At 46.0% G+C, this 17,292-nt stretch overlaps 1 protein-coding gene across 5 annotated transcripts; it reads left to right on the top strand.

The window, feature by feature from the left end:
- The first annotated feature begins 5,542 nt into the window (after positions 1-5,542).
- On the top strand, positions 5,543-15,315 carry OTX2 (orthodenticle homeobox 2). 5 transcript variants are annotated; one of them, XM_002913007.4, is made up of 5 exons: positions 5,543-5,641; positions 5,791-5,857; positions 10,414-10,629; positions 11,679-11,830; positions 13,681-15,315. In XM_002913007.4, exons 3-5 carry the CDS (start codon positions 10,533-10,535, stop codon positions 14,299-14,301), a joined length of 870 nt encoding a protein of 289 aa, XP_002913053.1. In that variant the 5' UTR covers positions 5,543-5,641; positions 5,791-5,857; positions 10,414-10,532; the 3' UTR covers positions 14,302-15,315. The 5 variants fall into 5 exon arrangements, with proteins under 5 accessions (XP_002913053.1, XP_034499247.1, XP_034499248.1 ...); XM_034643356.1 differs by having other exon boundaries at positions 11,655-11,830; XM_034643357.1 differs by lacking the exon at positions 5,543-5,641 and having other exon boundaries at positions 5,742-5,857; positions 11,655-11,830.
- The last annotated feature ends 1,977 nt before the right edge of the window (positions 15,316-17,292 follow it).

Genomic DNA, 17,292 nt, shown 5'->3' with positions numbered 1-17,292 from the left:
TCTTCTAGTTTAGAGATGATTTGTAGATCTTAAACTAGAATGGTGGTGTTTGCTGAAAATGCACTATGCCCATTTAGATAATGTGCAGTTTTTGAATAAATACCTCAGCTTGATCATTAAGAAGCAAAAAAATGTCTGGGCTGTGCGCCTACAATTAGTTTTTGTTTATTTGCTTCCCTCCTTGCTTTCATTTTTCTTCCTTAAAAAAAAAAAAGACAAATTGAAAGCTAGTGAATCTGGTAGAACTGTTGAAAATTCTATGCTTTCGTGATAGGCAACTTTTCAATTGTAAGAAAATTAAAATCGCAAAATTGTAATACTGAAGTTTTAAAATCAGTTGGAAATATTCATTCCTAGATGTGAAAGTGGAAAGTTTGCATCCATGAACAAAAATTTAAAATGTGTTATTCATTTTCTAATCTTGGGAATTTTTGAGCTTGTCCTGAAAAGGATCTGTCAAGATCTCTGTTTTCTTTGTTAATAAAAAATTTAAGTTACTATCTTTTGCATATGAAATACTGTTTTAGACAAACAATTCCTCTTTTTTTTTCCCTATCCCATTCAGTGTGAATACCTTCATAGGAGCCACATTTGAGAGTACTGTTTGAGGAAAAAAAAAAGTCAAATTCTTCTAAATAGAAGAAAAAAGTTCCCAACAACAGCCAGACTTTTTTCTTTGTAAGACAACATCACTTGCTTTTTTTTTGCGGACATGATCTTTCCAGGTTTTAGGTGTTAGGTCTTTTAAAAATTGAACTCTTTTTTAATCAACCAGCCCCTCAAAATGATCTGCAAAGAGTGGGAAATTAGATTTTCGATTAAAACCTTATCCCATCTCGAAGGATTACTTTATATTGATTCTTAAATATGGCTACAATTGATGGGCTCTAATTAAAAATCCAAAGGAAAAGTCTGTCGTGCCCATATAAAAGAAGCTTTTCATATACGGGAAATAAAGCTTGTAAAAGGTTACAAATAAAAGATTAGAGATTTATCCAAACTAGTTTAAAGCTTCACTGCGGTTTTCTTTTCTTCTTTTTTCCTTTTCTTACAAAACCATTCCTGGGCCCTTTTCCCCCCACTTTTAAATGAAGTTTGCAAACAGGCAAGATATTGGACTGTAATGGTTGTTTTATATCAGCTCTGTAAGCTCAAGGCTACTGCCTGCAGTAGAATTGATTTCAAGGAAACTTCCGAACAGATGAAAATTATATAAACTGACAGCTACCACCCTTCATCAATCCATCCACATTCCCATCGCTCCTAACACACACCCACATCCACACTCACACCCCTCATGTTGCTCTCCGTCTCTCACACTCACAGGAGCCCTTCCTATCCCCCACCCTAACCTTGCTCTGCACACACCCTTGGTCCCCACATGCTCAGGGACAGAAGCAGAGCTCCCAGCTCACATTCAGCTCATAAATGTCTCCCAGCCCCACATCTCGCACTTGTCACACAATCTTAATCCGTTTCATTCCGGAACAACACGGTCCTCTTTTCCTCTTTTCTGCATTTGGAATTTGCCTCCTACTCTTTTATCAAGACAGCACAATCCTATCTTTGAAGTTGTTTCTTTCTCTCTTACCCTCTTTTCTGAGGCAGTCGTAATTCAGGGAATAAGCAACCCAAGCTTAATTCACAAGTGATCTATTGCCTTCTGTTTCCCTCCAAATTCCGCCTGCATTGCCAGTCTTTAACCCTCGTTAAAAAATTAATTAAAGTTAATCTTGTCAAAGTTTTTAATAAAGACATATCTAAAAACCTAATGAAAAATGACTTCTTTCTAAATATCGTGGCAGTTCTAAGGCAAGATGTGGTCCCCTACTGTCCACTGGATTGCTGAAAAGATTGGAAATTAATCTTCATATTTCTGAAGTGTTCAGGGAGTCTAACTGGCTCCTTTCCGCCGAGAGGCTGTGTTCTCACGGAATATGGGTTTTGTTCTTCTTCTTTTTTAATTAGCTTGGAAGAATCCTGAAATCTTTCTCCTTTCTCTTCTCACTCCTCCCCCCCCCACCACACACACACAAGCACCATAGTTAATAAACTTGGAGGAAAGTTTGGAATATTTTAAACTGGCCTGGCATGTGGGGTGGAGAAAGTAAATCCACCTAGCCTGAGACATAAATTTAGATTGTAAAATATGAATATCAGCCATCTTTTGGAAACTACATGCAAGCTCTGACAAACAATTTAATTCCCTGTGTACTGGTTTTCTTAATTTAGCTTCTGAAGACTTATATCTCATATTCATAGCAAGATAATTGTACTCATGGCAATTAAAAACCATCCACTTGTTAATAAAAATTACTTAAAAACACAAAGCATGCTACCTACCATAAGTCAGACTTATGGAAAAAATTTTAAAGACACAGGATGTAGGGGGAAAAAAGTTAAATACGAACAGAGAAAATACAATGACTACATAGTAAGTATATTGGAAGTTCAAGGACTTACTGAAAATCAGGAGTTAGACTTTTCATCCAAGGAGTGTTTCTCCCACCAAGCCTTTACGGTTTTCAGTACAACAGCCCAACCCCCCCTCCCCCCCAAGCCAGTGGCTTTTGTCCTGACCTAGAGTAGGGTTTGTGGGGACTGTACCTGAGCCGGGCTGTCTGCAATTTCCAAATTGACAAGAGGAGACTGCAGGATAAAGAGCATGTTCTTACAGGTGAAGAGCAATTTTGCAACTTTTCCAGGAGACACCCAGGAGAAAGCTTTCTTGCTACCAACTGCTGCAGAGTCTGGGCAGAATTCCTCTAGAAAGAAAAAGAAAGTCTTTTTTTTTTTTTTTTTTTTTTTTTTTACCCCTGTCTGCTTCTGTCTCTAGTTCTCTTTCTCCTCTCTCTCTCTCTCTGTGTCTCTCTCTCTCTCTGTGTCTCTCCCTCTCTCTCTCTCTCTCTCTCTCTCTCTCTCTCAGATCCAATCTTTTAAGAGCTTCAGCACATTGCTAAGCTAAAGGGAAATTCTCTTTGATAAAGCGCGTTTCCAGCTTCTGGGTTTTAAAACCTAAATCTATATTCAAATCTGGCTGAAGGTGTGTTCTGGGATTTATGAAAGCCTCTTAAAGGGGTAAATTTACCAAACCGTGACAAAATCATCACAATCTTACTTTAGACATCTGAAGTGGATGAGAATTTTAAAGAGACCCTTGTTTATTTAACACTGTCCATTTCCAACTCGTGGTTTATTGGTCCTGCATTTCTGCAAAGTTATTAGACTAAAGGGCAAAGGAGAAGCGAGAGCTGTCTGCTCCCAGCCGCTGTAAAGGGAAAAGCCCTCCCACGCCCCACGGCGCCGAAATCTGCCCCTGTCGTACAGAACCCAGGAATTCAGCTGCCCCCGCCAACTGAGAGGACACCGCAAACCTCTACGTAGGTCTTGAGGGTTTTCCCACAACACTGGACCCCACAGCTGATAGATCTCCCAGTCTAAACTGCTTACTTCGTGGAGATCACGAGTGCGTGTTCTGATATTTCTCCACCCCCACCCCCACTGTCCCCAATGCCTCCCTCTGGCCCTTCCCCTCCGCCAGACGCACAACGTCCATTTTTCTTTTTCGTTCTTTGATGCTTTAAACATCGTTGCAATCAAACTGGGAGAAACACTGTCTTTTCTCGGGGTAGGAAGAAGGCTCTGGTTCAGGGGATCTGGGTGGATTTGCCCTACTTTCACCGAAAGTACCGAGACTCTGGCCAAGTGCTCCCAACCAATGGGCCAGACCGCCTAGGGCATTTGTCGCTCTCCCCTCCCTCCCCCAATTAACGGCGGGGGGGGGCAGTCGCCAGGTGTTTCAGTACAGTGGGGGCGGGGTGAGAAAAAAAAAAAGGTCTGTACTCACCCTCCCCCCCCCAGCCCGGGACCCCAGAAAGTCGCGACTCCTGGGAACGTGACAGCCAGCGGGTCTCTTCGTACTGGAGCGGGCGCTGAGGGCTCGGGAGTTGCTGGGCAGACCCCGGGCCGCTGGGGGCTCGCTGGGACGCGGCGGCCCAAAGCTCTAGAGACACCTGCGAGGCTGGCCACGGCCGCCTAGTGCCCAGCCCCAGGCCGAGCCGGAGCCGGAGCCCAGCCGGGCTGCCGAGCGCTTGCTGCCTCGTGCGCACTCCCGTAATTCGTTAATTGCTGTAAATCCCAAGGACGGCCACATTTGATTACACATACAGTATAAGAACCGACAACAAAGCGACGAATTAATTACCAACTTCATTAACATAGGTCCCCAAATTAAAGGCAGCGAGCTGTTTCTTTGGGCCCACTTGCCGTGGCGGTGGTGGTGGTGGCGGTTGAAGGGGGAGGGTTTTCGAAAGAGATTTTATTTTTCTTCTCCAGAATTGGGAGTTGTGAGGGAAGAAATGTCCTCTGCTCCCTCCACCCACTACTCACACCCTCAGCCGGTCCTCTTGTGCAACCCCAATCTGCTTCTGCTTTTCTAGGGACTCGGATCGGTTTGAAAGCTGTCGGGTCCCGCTCTCTGTGCCAGGCATTAAAGTTATGCTGGGGTTCGCTCTCTGGCTCAGGTCCCCTGGTGCCGCCACTCTCCCGCCTCCGGGCTCTCAGCCCTCGGCTCGGACCGCGCGGGCTGTTAGCTCCAGGCCCCGCCGGCGGGCATTGAGTGGCGTTTGTTTTAACGCGGAAACTGTTTCCAGCGCGGGCCTCCCGCGTTCGCTCCCTCCCCGGGTGTTCAGCGAGACCCCTCTTCCATCCCCGAATCCTAACCTGGCTCCTGCTGTCTCCCCAAACCGGCCCTGGGGTTAGATTCCCCGGCTCGTGTTCTTTGCAGCCTGCCTTGGACTGTTTCAAACTCTAAAAACCCTGCGCGGATACCAGGAGTCCGAGTCTCTCGCTTGCTGGGACCAGGGAATATTTATAAGGGCGCAACGAGTTGGAGAGACACTGAGTTTTTGAAAATAGTTTGTTCTTGGACTTGTGTTATCTTTCTCTTGCCTACACGCCCACACCTCACTCTCAGGCCTCCTTCTTTTACCCTTTCTGGCCCTCAGTGTGGTTAAAACCGCATAGTGGTGGTTTTAGGCTTCAGCCTGACTTGTTTATTGCGTTTGATCTACATGCTTATTGCTGGCGTTGAATGCGATAACCCAGTTACCTCCACCCTCATTCTTCTCCAGCATTCACGTAAATATTTTTATCTTTCCATCTTATTGTATGGGTTTCCTTTCTCCCCTTCCCTAAAATCAAAACAAAACAAAAAGGGGGGAGGAAAAGAAGGAAAAGAAGAAAAGGAGAAGAAAGGTAAGGGAGGCCTCCCTGTCCATCATTTTAATTATACAATTAGTTCACATGCTCCGGCCCATAATGTATATTTTAAGCGGAGCCCAGTGTCTTTCAAGAACATTCTGGTAATGTCGGAGGCCTGGATTTGTTGCCTGCTCGTCCCCCCGTGCAGCAGCGGCCTGTTTTCCTCCCCCTGTTGTGTGTTTTTATTATTTTCCCTCTGGCTTAGATGTGTCAATCATTCTCTCCCTGCCATTGGTTGGAGAGTTTGCGTCAAAAAGTTGCCAGAGAGGCGCTTTCTCAGCAAATCTCCCTGAGAGCGGAACCGACCTCAGCTCCAACTCAGCCTCCACTGTTATTAAAAATAAAAAATCGCTAGAGCAGCCCTCATCACGTCTACTTTGTATGTATCACAGAGGGACCCACGCGTGTTTCGAACTCAAGCTACTTTCCTCATTCTCTATTCTTTAAAAATTTTTTTCGTTGTTTGACTTTTTACGGAGGGGTTGAAGACTGCAAGATTTCTAACTCAATACTCTTGATTTCTTTTAGGATAGCGGGCTATTTGGAATTTTAAAGGATAATTTAATTTTTTTCTAACTTCCCATGCGGCTGTAAGGTAAGTGTCCGTCTGTCTTGTCTGCCTGTCTATATCCATGTGTCCCTCTGACTACCATTGCCCCGGTACCTCCAATAGACCGACTGATAACACACTTCTGCGAACGTGGAGTTCTTCTGAAGCATGCTGTATTTTTCTCCCTCGTAAATTTTTTAGGTGTAGTAAGGATCATTGCGAAAAATGTATGATCTGGAGGTGAGGGCGGGAGTGGGAGGAGGAGAGGCAGCGCGCTCCTGGGGTCGCCGCTTCCGCCAAACGTCGTGGAAACCCTGCGAGGCTAATGTGGGGTGTTTTGGAAGGGTTTTGTTTGTGGTTTTGTTTTATGTCAAGGCCTATTTCTCCCTGCTATTTTGCGTTTGGGCCCTCAGATGTGGTTGGGTCATTTGCACTGATCTCAAGGACATTTTCAGAGTCAGAGACAAAAAGATGCAGATGCAGCTAGATGGATGGATAATAATGATGATGATAAGATAGGCGTCTTCTAGGGCCGGCGTGCCCGAAGCCCGACTAGCTCTCGGATCGGCGGGTCAGGACCGTCGCAGCTCGAGCCCCCTGCCTGCCCCTAATGAACGTGAGAGGAAACCCGAGCGGATAACCTAGGAGGCGTGGAGCGGCTGGGAGCTCGTCCGCCCCGCGCTCGCTGCTCTCTTTCCCGTCCCCTTTCCTCAGAGCCAAGAGCAGCTCACCAAGATTTGCCTTCCGTTCTCGGCCTCATCCAGGGGCCACCAGGTCTCCTTTTCCGTTTTGATCACCACTTTTCTCCCCCCAAAGTAACCTGGAAGGGCAGTGACTCCCCCATCCCCGGTTGCCGTGGTGTCAGACCCGGGCCGCCAGGCCGAGGAGAGTAGGAAAGTCGTTTTGCTATGTGACTTAGCCCGGGATGGTTCCGGGCCCGCCCGGTGCAGCCCTCCGCAAACACCTGGGGCTGGCAGAAGTGTTGGTGAGTGGCCCCTGCACCGCCCGAGGCCGCGGCGGGGCCGGAGACAGGAATCCCTACATTGGTGAAGGCGGCCCCTCGGCGGTTCTGGACCGGGGGCAGGGCCGGGGCCTGCGTGCGCCCTCGCACGCTCCCCTTCCGGACTCGGGGACAACCGGGTGTCGTGGGGCCGGGCCGGGCTGGGGTCTAGGGGTGCCCTGAGGCCCAGTCTCCGTTCTCGGTCCACCCAGGGAGGACCATCAGGTCTCCGCCAGCAGCCTGCCTTGGCGACGTGTCACGCCGCCAACTCCAAAGAAGTCTTCGTGTTGATGCGTTCAAGTGGCTCTTGAAATCACAGTCCGATTTCGGAACACATTTTTTGAAATCCAAGTCCCCCGTCAGAACTCCACCGAGTTGGCTTTTTCCTCCTTTACAGACCGAAGTGGGGTGTGGGGACAGAAGGCCGAGCTGCGTTGACCCTGGAGCGATGGATGATTTGGGGAGGGGACGGGGGAAGTCGCTCCTTGAAATCCTCCCCTCCGTCCTAGAGCTTCGGGGTCAGGATTTCTTCCGCTCTTCGGGACTTTTCCAGGCACCAAAAGTTATTAGTACAGGAGATGAGTTGGAGAGGAAACTCCTCCCCCCAAAGGAAGGTAGACACCCAGACCTCTCCTCACAGAGCTAACACTGGGGCTTTCTCCTCACCATAATTAATAGTCAAGGCCAACCCTTTTGGCACGTTTCTGCCTCCCGCCCTCGCGGGTGGCAGCGCTGTTCGATTCCCTGAGGCCAGAAACTTTCACTGGAGTTCGCCGGAGAGGGAGGCCTGCGCCGGCTGTTTCCCCGGTGCCCACATCGTTCCTCTTTCTTTCTCTCCTCTTGCTCTTCGCTGTCTTCCGAGCCACAGGCCAGTCGCCAGTCCTTGTAGTTTTGTTTCTTTTCCATCATGCAGAAAATTAATCAGCCCGGACGAGAAGCAGAGCTGAGCACGGCGGCCTGTAATTAAGGGACGTGTGCCCCTCGGATTATCTCGTTAGTTTATCAAGAAAACATTTATTATAATTAATTCTTGGACGAGGTAATTATTATTGAGCGAGGACACAGCAACTGGTAGATGGGCTCCTTGGAAGAAGAAAAACACACAAGGGGGGGAGATGCGGGGGAGAGAGGAAGAGCGACAGATTGCACGAATTGACCGTTAGATATAAGGCGGCGCGGGCCGGGGCGGGCAGTGGAGCCGGACCCGGGGCGTCAGGACTGCGGGGCTGCCGGGCAGGGACGCCGAACCCAGGTACTCGCGCCCGGAGGTGAGGGCGCCCACCGGCTGCGGGGACTCGCCGAAAGACCGTCACCCGCTCCCGTAGGTAGGAGTTCTCCAGTGGCCACCTCAGGGGCAATCATATTGAAGCTTATATTTTTGAAAGGATATTTGTTTCCCCTTCTGGGCTCGGCTTAGAGAGGAAGGGAGAAAGGTGTTCTTTGGGAGCTTTGAAAGTTAGATGGAAGGGCCCATGGCCTCTTTTTTGGAGAGTGCGTAACTGGGCCGGCTGCTGAGAGGACTTAGTTTTGTTTTGGGGGTACTTTCCCCTTTTTCTTTTAGAGATGCAAAAACATTTTATCCCTAAATTTTAGTGATTTTTGCGATGGTAAGGCCAAAGGAGCTCCAAGAAGGATCTTTGCCTGGTGCTATCTCTCCGTTACTGCTTTTTATGTTGGAATGTGTCACTTTCTGAATCAGACTTTTCTAACTGGGTGAGAGCTCTACATGTAAGAACAATTCTGTATTTCTCATGTGTACATCTGCTGTGATTTTAGTTTTTTCTATAGTAGTTCAGAACTTTCCAACATAGTAAGATTGTATTAAACAAGAGAGAACTCCAGCTTAGAGGCTATTTAGACCAATAAAATGACTGTATTTTGAAGCAATATTATTTTCACAGCTGCCAAACAACTATGTCTTGAAAAGAGAGCAGAAAATATCAACTCTTTGTTGTAGCAGCAACTAAATTAGTTTTACTGATAAGAAGGTACAAATACCTCAGAGAAGGTATTTATAAAATTACACTGCATTAGATCTGAGGGTGGAAAAGCATGATTTTTGTGCTATGAATTTAAATTAGGAAGAAGTTGCAGTCACTGAGTTCCATTTGTGGAATTTTGTGTCTTGACTTCCAAAGCAACGTAAATATGAAAATCCAATCCTTAAAACTCAGTAGGACCTTTGTCAAAGTAAGAGGGAACTTCTCCTAATCTTGTATCCGCCATTTTGAAGCAATCTCTCATAGTGTCAAAGTTGCAAAGTAGAGATCCTTGCAGGATAAGTGCCATTTTTCAGAGAAATAAAAGCCAGACTTAAAAACTGCCAGCCCATATTAACATCCATTTTAGATCCCTTTGCTTGGGGCAATGAGAGACACTCAGCTGAAGAAAGTAAATAACTTTTCTTTTTCTTCCTTTCTTTTGCCTCCCTGAGCTCTTTTTCTTAGAGGATTGTAGGAAACTTGAAAGGTAGGGAGAAATTCTATTAGTTTCACAACTTTGGGTGTTTGCGTGTCTACTTCCTTCAAAACTAAAATGTGCAAAAGGCAGCCGGAATTAACAAACTCTGCTCTAGTTGCCGAGGACCCAAATGTCTGAAAATTTGCCTCCCGCAGGATCTGCAGCCTTCACAACATCAAAATCAACATGGAAGCGGCTTGCAGTACAAATGCACACCCTCTCTCCTTGCAAATATGGGAGCCTGTCATTATCTGATTGGTGGGATTCTAACCTCAGAATTTCTAGCAAACCTCAGGCCAATCTTTAAGACTTTTTTTTTTTTTGGCAGTATGTTTAAATATTTGATGGGTGTCGATTAAAAGTTAAATACTTGTTTGTTTAGCTTTAGTTCTTCAGACACATAATCAAGGTCCTCCAAAACCTTAATAAATTAGTTTTACCTCAAAATCTAATTACCCAGACTACTAATTAGGTGAAAATGATTACTGGAAATGACTTCAAATGTGGAGTAATAGCCGTTGAGCAGTTTTCTCAAGTTTGTCGATTAGCAAGTTGGTATTTTAGAATGTTAAATGCACTGACATTTTAGGTTCACAGCAGTTAAAAGTGGTAAAAAGCTAAGGTAATTAAAATTTGCCTTGGAAAGGCAACAGTCTGGGGAGAGGTAGATTTCTTGAATTGTTTCTTTGTTTCTCACCAATGGGCTTTGTTATCAGCATTATTTATTTAGCCAAAGAGTTCTTTGTCTCTGCAAATGGCCCCAATCAAGTTTTGTTTGAGACAATTAGCTAGTGCCAGCCAATGAGTCCTATGCAAATGTAGGGATAGGAATGCAATGTGTGCATTTGAAGGCGCGGGGTTTTGTTCTTCGGGGAAGGCAGATTGTAATTGCTTTCTTCTGGTACTTTTTTTTTTTTAAGTTTAGGGTGGGGGTGGGAAAGACAGGTTTATCTGGTCTCTCTCCATCCCCTCTAGTTCCAGAGCAGCTGGGGGTGGGGGTGGGGGGTGGGTTGCAAGTCCTTTAAAAGCCTCTACCTTGCATAGCCCAGGGACTTTTTAAGTTAGTGGTGGAACGTGTAAGAGCTGCTGCCTGCGAAGCAGTAAACCAGCACCTCTGTTTGTTTGTTTGCTTTGTCCATAGTTCAACCGCTCCCAACCCACACACCAAGGACCCTGAATCTGTCCACTCCCGGCGAAGCGAGACCTTCCGGCTGGGGCCCCCCAATTTGGGCCGATTTTGCGCCTCCAAACAACCTTAGCATGATGTCTTATCTTAAGCAACCGCCTTACGCAGTCAATGGGCTGAGTCTGACCACTTCGGGCATGGACTTGCTGCACCCTTCGGTGGGCTACCCGGGTAAGTGAGCCTCGCGGCACTCCTGCCCCGCCTTTCCCCATGCCCGCCCCTCGGGGATGTGACACCCTTTCCCCCGGAGCACTGGGGCTGACGGTCCTGCTGCCCCACTCCAGCTCCAGGCGTGGTGTCCCCACTGGCTTTTCCTTCTAAGAAGCCGCTCAGAGCCACAGGGCATTTACCGGCCGGAGGGAAGAACGGGCTGGAGGGAGTAGGTGGATCCCACAATACTTGCAGAAACTCACAACGCTTTATTCTTAATTGGAGTGTATGGGGGGGGACACACTGCAGTGCGGGGGTCGGCGGGGGTGGGGGGGAGGTTACTGCCTCCGCCCATATCTCAAAGCCCAGGTCTTCGTAAGTGCCCTCTTGTAGAAGCTGGGTCTCTCCTGCTAAAGTCTCCCCACCACGCCTGGGGCTTCCCCTCTGACCTCCAGGCCCTATTCCCCTAATCCCTAGAGGTGATTCACCCAGGGTACGGGTGCTTTCCTTTCAGGTCAGATCTGTTTTTGCTTTTTTGTTTTTGTTTTTGTTTTTAAATCCTCGTAGAAGTTTTAAATATGCCCCCATTTTAAAGATGGAGGGACAAAGGCCCTTGGAGTCCTGAAAACCAGGATCTCGAGCAGGATCGAGATTTCTCCCCATCAATCCAAACTGTGGGTCCTCGGGGATCCTTTGACTTCACGGAATGGATTTTTTGTTTGTGTTGTGGTTCAGGGATTGATTTTGAGGGGTTTTTGGATTTTGGCTTCCTTTTATTTCATTTATTAGTTATGGAAGGGCCTCTCCGGCTAGAGTGATCTCCGATGTCAGGTGGAGTGGGGGCCTCCCCTGGAAGGGACAGTGTGTGTCTTGAGACCCAGTGTTTGCTGGAGGAGCCGAGGCTGGGGGGGGTGTGTGGGGAAAACACTGACAGGCTCTGGGTTGAAGGGTTGGGAGGACGAGGGAAGTGCTGGGAGTGGGGGTTGGGGGAGTCGGAGCACCCGCAGAGACCCCTATGACTGAGAAACTGCTCCCCCACCCTAAAGGGCCCTGGGCTTCTTGTCCCGCAGCCACTCCCCGGAAACAGCGCCGGGAGAGGACGACGTTCACCCGGGCGCAGCTAGACGTGCTGGAAGCTCTATTTGCTAAGACCCGGTACCCAGACATCTTCATGCGGGAGGAGGTGGCGCTGAAAATCAACTTGCCCGAGTCCAGGGTGCAGGTAGGGCAGATGTAGATAGAACCACCCTTCGTGACCGTGCCACCCCTCTGCTGAGCACGGTATATGTTGAGGACCCAGAAGAGTGCCAGGTCTTAGAGAGGACCAAAGGAAGGCTTGAAGCTGAGTGATCCATTGGAGGCCAGCAAACTCTTCTAAGCCCCCTTCACATGCCTGATTCCTCCTCGAACCCCTTTTTGTCCCCCTGCCCCCACCCCATCCTATAAGCAAGAAAGAGCCTTTTGGCCTATGCAGTAAGGTAAGACTGCCGATTTAGCTGCAGCAATAAAGCACAATTCTAGAGCTTGGGTCCCCAGACAACAGAGGCCCAGCCTGGGCAGATTTCAAGGACAGTTACTTAATATTTTAATAGTTCCCTTTCCCCATGTGGAAATACTACCCCATTTTCATCTACTTTTAGGGGTGAAAGAAGCTTAGCTTCACCAAAAATACTGGGACTATATTTTTACAGGTGAAGAAATGGAGTAAATGACTTGCTCAAGGTCACACGTAGGTTGGGTGGTAGAGCCAGGGTGTAGAAGCAGCTGGTGCTCTTACCAAAGAAATTACACAATAAAAGTGTTTTCTTTGACTTCTTAGGGATTGAACAGAATTTGCTAGCTTTGAACCATTTAGCAGATAAAATATCAATGCAATATCCTCAGTGATACCCTCCTCCCCCTTAACTTGACCTTAAGCTGAAGAGGGAAAGTAATCTTCAACTTTCTGAAATGTAAGCACCATGCAGAGTTCTCTGGAAAGAATGTTTAGCACCTAAACACACACACACATACATACACACACACTGGCAACTCCCCTTCAGCTAGGACAGATCAGTGTGAACTGCGAACCAGGAAGAAGACTTTCAGAGTAAGATGGAAGAAGGTTTAGCATTTGTAAACTCAGGTCTTCACTGAAAGGAAATAAATGGCTCTGAATGATTGGTGGTGGTATGCTCAGCCTTGGTGGCACAGTTCACACACCCATGTGTTGAGCTCATTCGAGAAGAGCACTAAGGACTTGTTGCTCAGAAAATGCCTATAGTTTCTCTCGAAAAGGGTGGTAGTTTCTTTCATAGGCCCCCTTACATACCAAACACTGCTCCTTCATTGCAGAACATTAACAGGGCTGGTAATGAGAATCGTCAGAGTTGCAGGCAGAGGCTTAAATTGACAAGCCAGATAATATAGTACAGGAAACTGAATCCGTATGCTGAGTGGCACTACCCTGAAGGCAAAGACTCCAGTGTCAGACTTGAGACGAGCAGGGAAGTCTGTCCCCAAGCTCAAAGCAGACTACATACAAGTCATTCCACTTACCATAAAGATTTCAGCAAATAGTGGCTTTCAGACCTCCTTCTTCAACAGGATCACTTCTCCTTGGAGCTTTCTTTTGTAAGTGAGTCTTTCAAGGAGAGAGAAAAAGAGTGATTAGCAGTTATTCCCTGGAAGATGGACTGTAAACTTTGAATTTAGGCTGTTCTTGTTGGCTAGTAACAACGGAATTGTTTTCCCTCAACTCTCTTGTGTTTCCCTCCAAAAGACATAGATACATTGTATTCCACTGTAAGAGTGTTCCACAATACCACTGGGTCTATGCGTAGGTGTTTGAGGTGAAATAGGAGATAGGAAAATGAGAGGGAAAATTTTTAGCCATATGATTTATTATTCTGGGCTAGGAGTCAAGTGCTTTTAGACAGAGCCTCCCCACTTTCTTACAGTTCAGGGGTATATATAAAAGTACCATATCATACGTTTTTCAGTGGAAGGACAAATTGCTTAGCTCATCTATAATCTGGGAACCACTCTTGTCCTTACTGAAACCACGTTAAAGAAGTTTCTTTCCCTTTCAAGGTGTGGTTTAAGAATCGGAGAGCTAAGTGCCGCCAACAGCAGCAGCAGCAACAGAATGGAGGTCAAAACAAAGTGAGACCTGCCAAAAAGAAGACCTCTCCAGCTCGGGAAGTGAGTTCAGAGAGTGGAACAAGTGGCCAATTCACTCCCCCCTCTAGCACCTCAGTCCCGGCCATTTCCAGCAGCAGTGCTCCTGTGTCTATCTGGAGCCCAGCTTCCATCTCCCCACTGTCAGATCCCTTGTCCACCTCCTCTTCCTGCATGCAGAGGTCCTATCCCATGACCTATACTCAGGCTTCAGGTTATAGTCAAGGATATGCTGGCTCAACTTCCTACTTTGGGGGCATGGACTGTGGATCTTATTTGACCCCAATGCATCACCAGCTTCCTGGACCAGGGGCCACACTCAGCCCCATGGGTACCAATGCAGTCACCAGCCATCTCAATCAATCCCCAGCTTCTCTTTCCACCCAGGGATATGGAGCTTCAAGCTTGGGTTTTAACTCAACCACTGATTGCTTGGATTATAAGGACCAAACTGCCTCCTGGAAGCTTAACTTCAATGCTGACTGCTTGGATTATAAAGATCAGACATCCTCATGGAAATTCCAGGTTTTGTGAAGATCCGTAGAACCTCTTTGTGGGTGATTTTTAAATATACTGGGCTGGACATTCCAGTTTTAGCCAGGCATTGGTTAAAAGAGTTAGATGGGATGATGCTCAGACTCATCTTCTGATCGATGATCCAGGAGGCATAGAAGGAAAAATGAAGGGCCTTAGAGGGGCCTACCAACCAGCAACCTGAAATGGACAAACCAGTCTACTTAAGATCCTGTCATAGTTTTAGATCATTGGTTTTCCTGATTTGCAAAGTGATCAAAAGCATTCTAGCCATGTGCAACCAAACACCACCAAAAATAAACAAAACTAAATTGTGAGGGAAAGGAGGGAAGGACATAGCCTTCTTAAGCAGAGGTGTTCCAATGTTTTAGCCAATCCGTGGTTGAATCTAGGAATGGACAGTGTCTCAAGCTCACTCACGTTTCATGACCAACTGGTAGTTGGCACTGAAAAACTTTTCAGGGCTGTGTGAATTGTGCGACTGATTGTCCTAGATGCACTACTTTATTTAAAAAATAATGTTCATAAGGAGTCAATATGTAGTTTAAGAGACAATCAGTGTGTGTCTTATATAAATGGTACATCTGTGGTTTTTAATCTGTGCTAGACTTCAAAACTGTGATCTCCTGTTATTGTATGCAACCTTGAACTCCACCTCTGCAGGGGTTCTTCTGTGATTAAATAGGTTATAATTATAAGCAAATTCAGAGCAACTTGAGTACTTATCTAAAAAGATTACCTTTGGCTGGAGGTGAGCTGCACTGAAACTTTACAACAAAATGTCTCTGGACAAGGAGAGTGAGAGAAGAGAAACAAAAGGACACTAATTCATCTGTAATTTACTGTTGGTAAACCTAGCAGTAAAGAGACATTGGTCAATTGCCCTGACCCTGATGAATTTATAAACTGAGATCAATTGTCGTTTATGCTTGCAGATGTTAACTGGAAAAGTTATATATGCATAAACCTTTTCTTCCTGGATTTGGCAGATATGTATAATTATATTAAAATGGTTCTAGCACAACAATGGGTCCAGTTTAATTTTATACCAGTATTTATGGATGAGAAGCCCACATTCAGCCTCTCCTTCCCCAAACACGTTTTATTTAGGTCAGAGAGGAAATTAGTAAACCTTATTTAAAAAGTTTTTTTGGGTTTTATCTATGAATGAAGTAGATAGGAGTGACTGTGGTATGTAAACTTTTTTGTGACTTCCATCAGAGAGAGCCTAACAGTCCTGAGGATCTTGCTCTCCCTGCTTTTCCCTCCCTGCTGCATACCATAATGATTTCTTAGGCACTTTTTATTGATAGGTTTTAACATAGATCAATTTTTTTTTAAGCGAGAAGGGAAGAACTGTAGTACCTCAGAGAAAATGAGAATGACAAGAATTCCTTGTTTTTATTCTCTCATTTGATTAAGGGGATTTCTTTTTTTAACTCTCAAAAAAATCTGAGGTAAACATGAGAGGGAATGTAATCAGAATCTGAAAGCAATTCAGGCAGAAATGATTTCTGAACAAAAGAGTTTCAGAAAAGTTTTAAAACCTATAATTTCAGTAGTTGAACATAAGGCATCCTGGTCAGTTTTGTTTTTGTTTTGTTTAAAGAAAGTGCTGAGGGAAGAAAAAATACTCTCTTAGTTCTACCTGCATTTTGTAAACCAATCACCAGAAAAGACAAATGAGCCAGTGGTCATGGTGCTGGTAAAAGCAATATTTAATTTAATTTTAAACTCTGTGCTCTTAAGTTTGACCAAAATTAAGTGACTCTTGATTGTAACTTTTTAATGAACTTTAGCAGTTGCAACCATTTTGTTTTCTGGCTAATTTTTCTGTCCCTGGCTTTGCATGCTCTCTTGACCCCTACATAATCTTGCCTAATAAGTAAAATGGTTTTGTTTTACTGCTAAAGGAAGTGCAGTAGGTTACAACCAGCAATTGAGGCAAAACTTGATGGCAAGAGTTTCCAGTACCCACTGATAATATTCAGCCTACAGTAGTTTACACGAAAGGAAATTGAGGCCCAAGAGAGAATCTTTGTTTTATGATTTTCCAGCTTCTGGGTTTCACGCTCTTCCAGCTTTTCTCAAGCAACAGTAAAGCAGATCTAAAATAATTTCTCACACTGCTTTCAGTTTTCAGAATGCCCCAAAAAAGTATCAGTAAAGACGACCCCCCTTACTTAAGTTAAAAAGAATAATGACAAAGAATAATAATAATAACAGCAAATAACGCAGTGTGGTTTCTCTCCCGATACTATAAAAACGGAGGAGGTCAGAAAAAGGCGTTGAGCACTCTCTGAAACTAATTTTTCCATCACCTTTGCACAACTTCGCTTAACAGACCACGGAGTTAAATCCCTTTGAATTGACGGCAAAGTAGAAATGAATTCCCCCCGACCGCAGGCAACAGAGGGAGGGAAGGGGGGGCGGGGAGCTAGCGCTGGCTTAAAGGCTTCCAGATCCCCACTGCCCGTTAAGACCGGGTTTATAAAGCTAAGCCCAGTTTTGGAGATACTTGTACTGAAATGACGTCACTCTCCGAACGCGTCAGGGAGCGACTTCAACTGCATATTGGCAATTAAGGATGACCTGAAATGGCATAGAATCTTCGCTTGGGAAGGTCAGGTGGAGTAGTCTGCTTCACAAAGATCTGTTGCCCCAAACCTTTATCTTACGTACAAAGATTCTTGGCCCCTCGTATTTCACCTCGGGAATGTTTTTAACCTTCACAGATAAGAGAAATTCAATCAAGTCAAGTTCCGGCTATCGAAATTTACAAGTTTTAGATAATGGTCAGTTTCCTCAACTGCTCTCTCCCTCGGTTCCCTTAATCGTACCTTTTCTCTGTCCCCACCCTCAGTCCGGCACGGTCTGGGCGAGAGGCAGAGGACCCCGGGAGGCCCTGGGCGGGACTGCGGGAATTGAGCGCCAAGGTGTGGGCAGTTGTGGCGCAGGAGAGCGGCTCGGGCTCTCCGCCGAATCCACGGT

This window comes from Ailuropoda melanoleuca, chromosome 14 (assembly GCF_002007445.2).
Source record: "Ailuropoda melanoleuca isolate Jingjing chromosome 14, ASM200744v2, whole genome shotgun sequence".
Classification (NCBI taxonomy): domain Eukaryota; kingdom Metazoa; phylum Chordata; class Mammalia; order Carnivora; family Ursidae; genus Ailuropoda; species Ailuropoda melanoleuca.
This window is presented reverse-complemented; position numbering and strand designations above follow the sequence as displayed.

Bases quoted from the DNA above. Each gene is read 5' to 3' on its own strand.
- OTX2 (XM_034643356.1), top strand. From the start codon at position 10,533: ATGATGTCTTATCTTAAGCAACCGCCTTACGCAGTCAATGGGCTGAGT. The intron at 10,630-11,654 runs GTAAGTGAGCCT...CCCACCCTAAAG, and splicing joins CCCTTCGGTGGGCTACCCGG to GGCCCTGGGCTTCTTGTCCC. The intron at 11,831-13,680 runs GTAGGGCAGATG...TTCCCTTTCAAG, and splicing joins TGCCCGAGTCCAGGGTGCAG to GTGTGGTTTAAGAATCGGAG.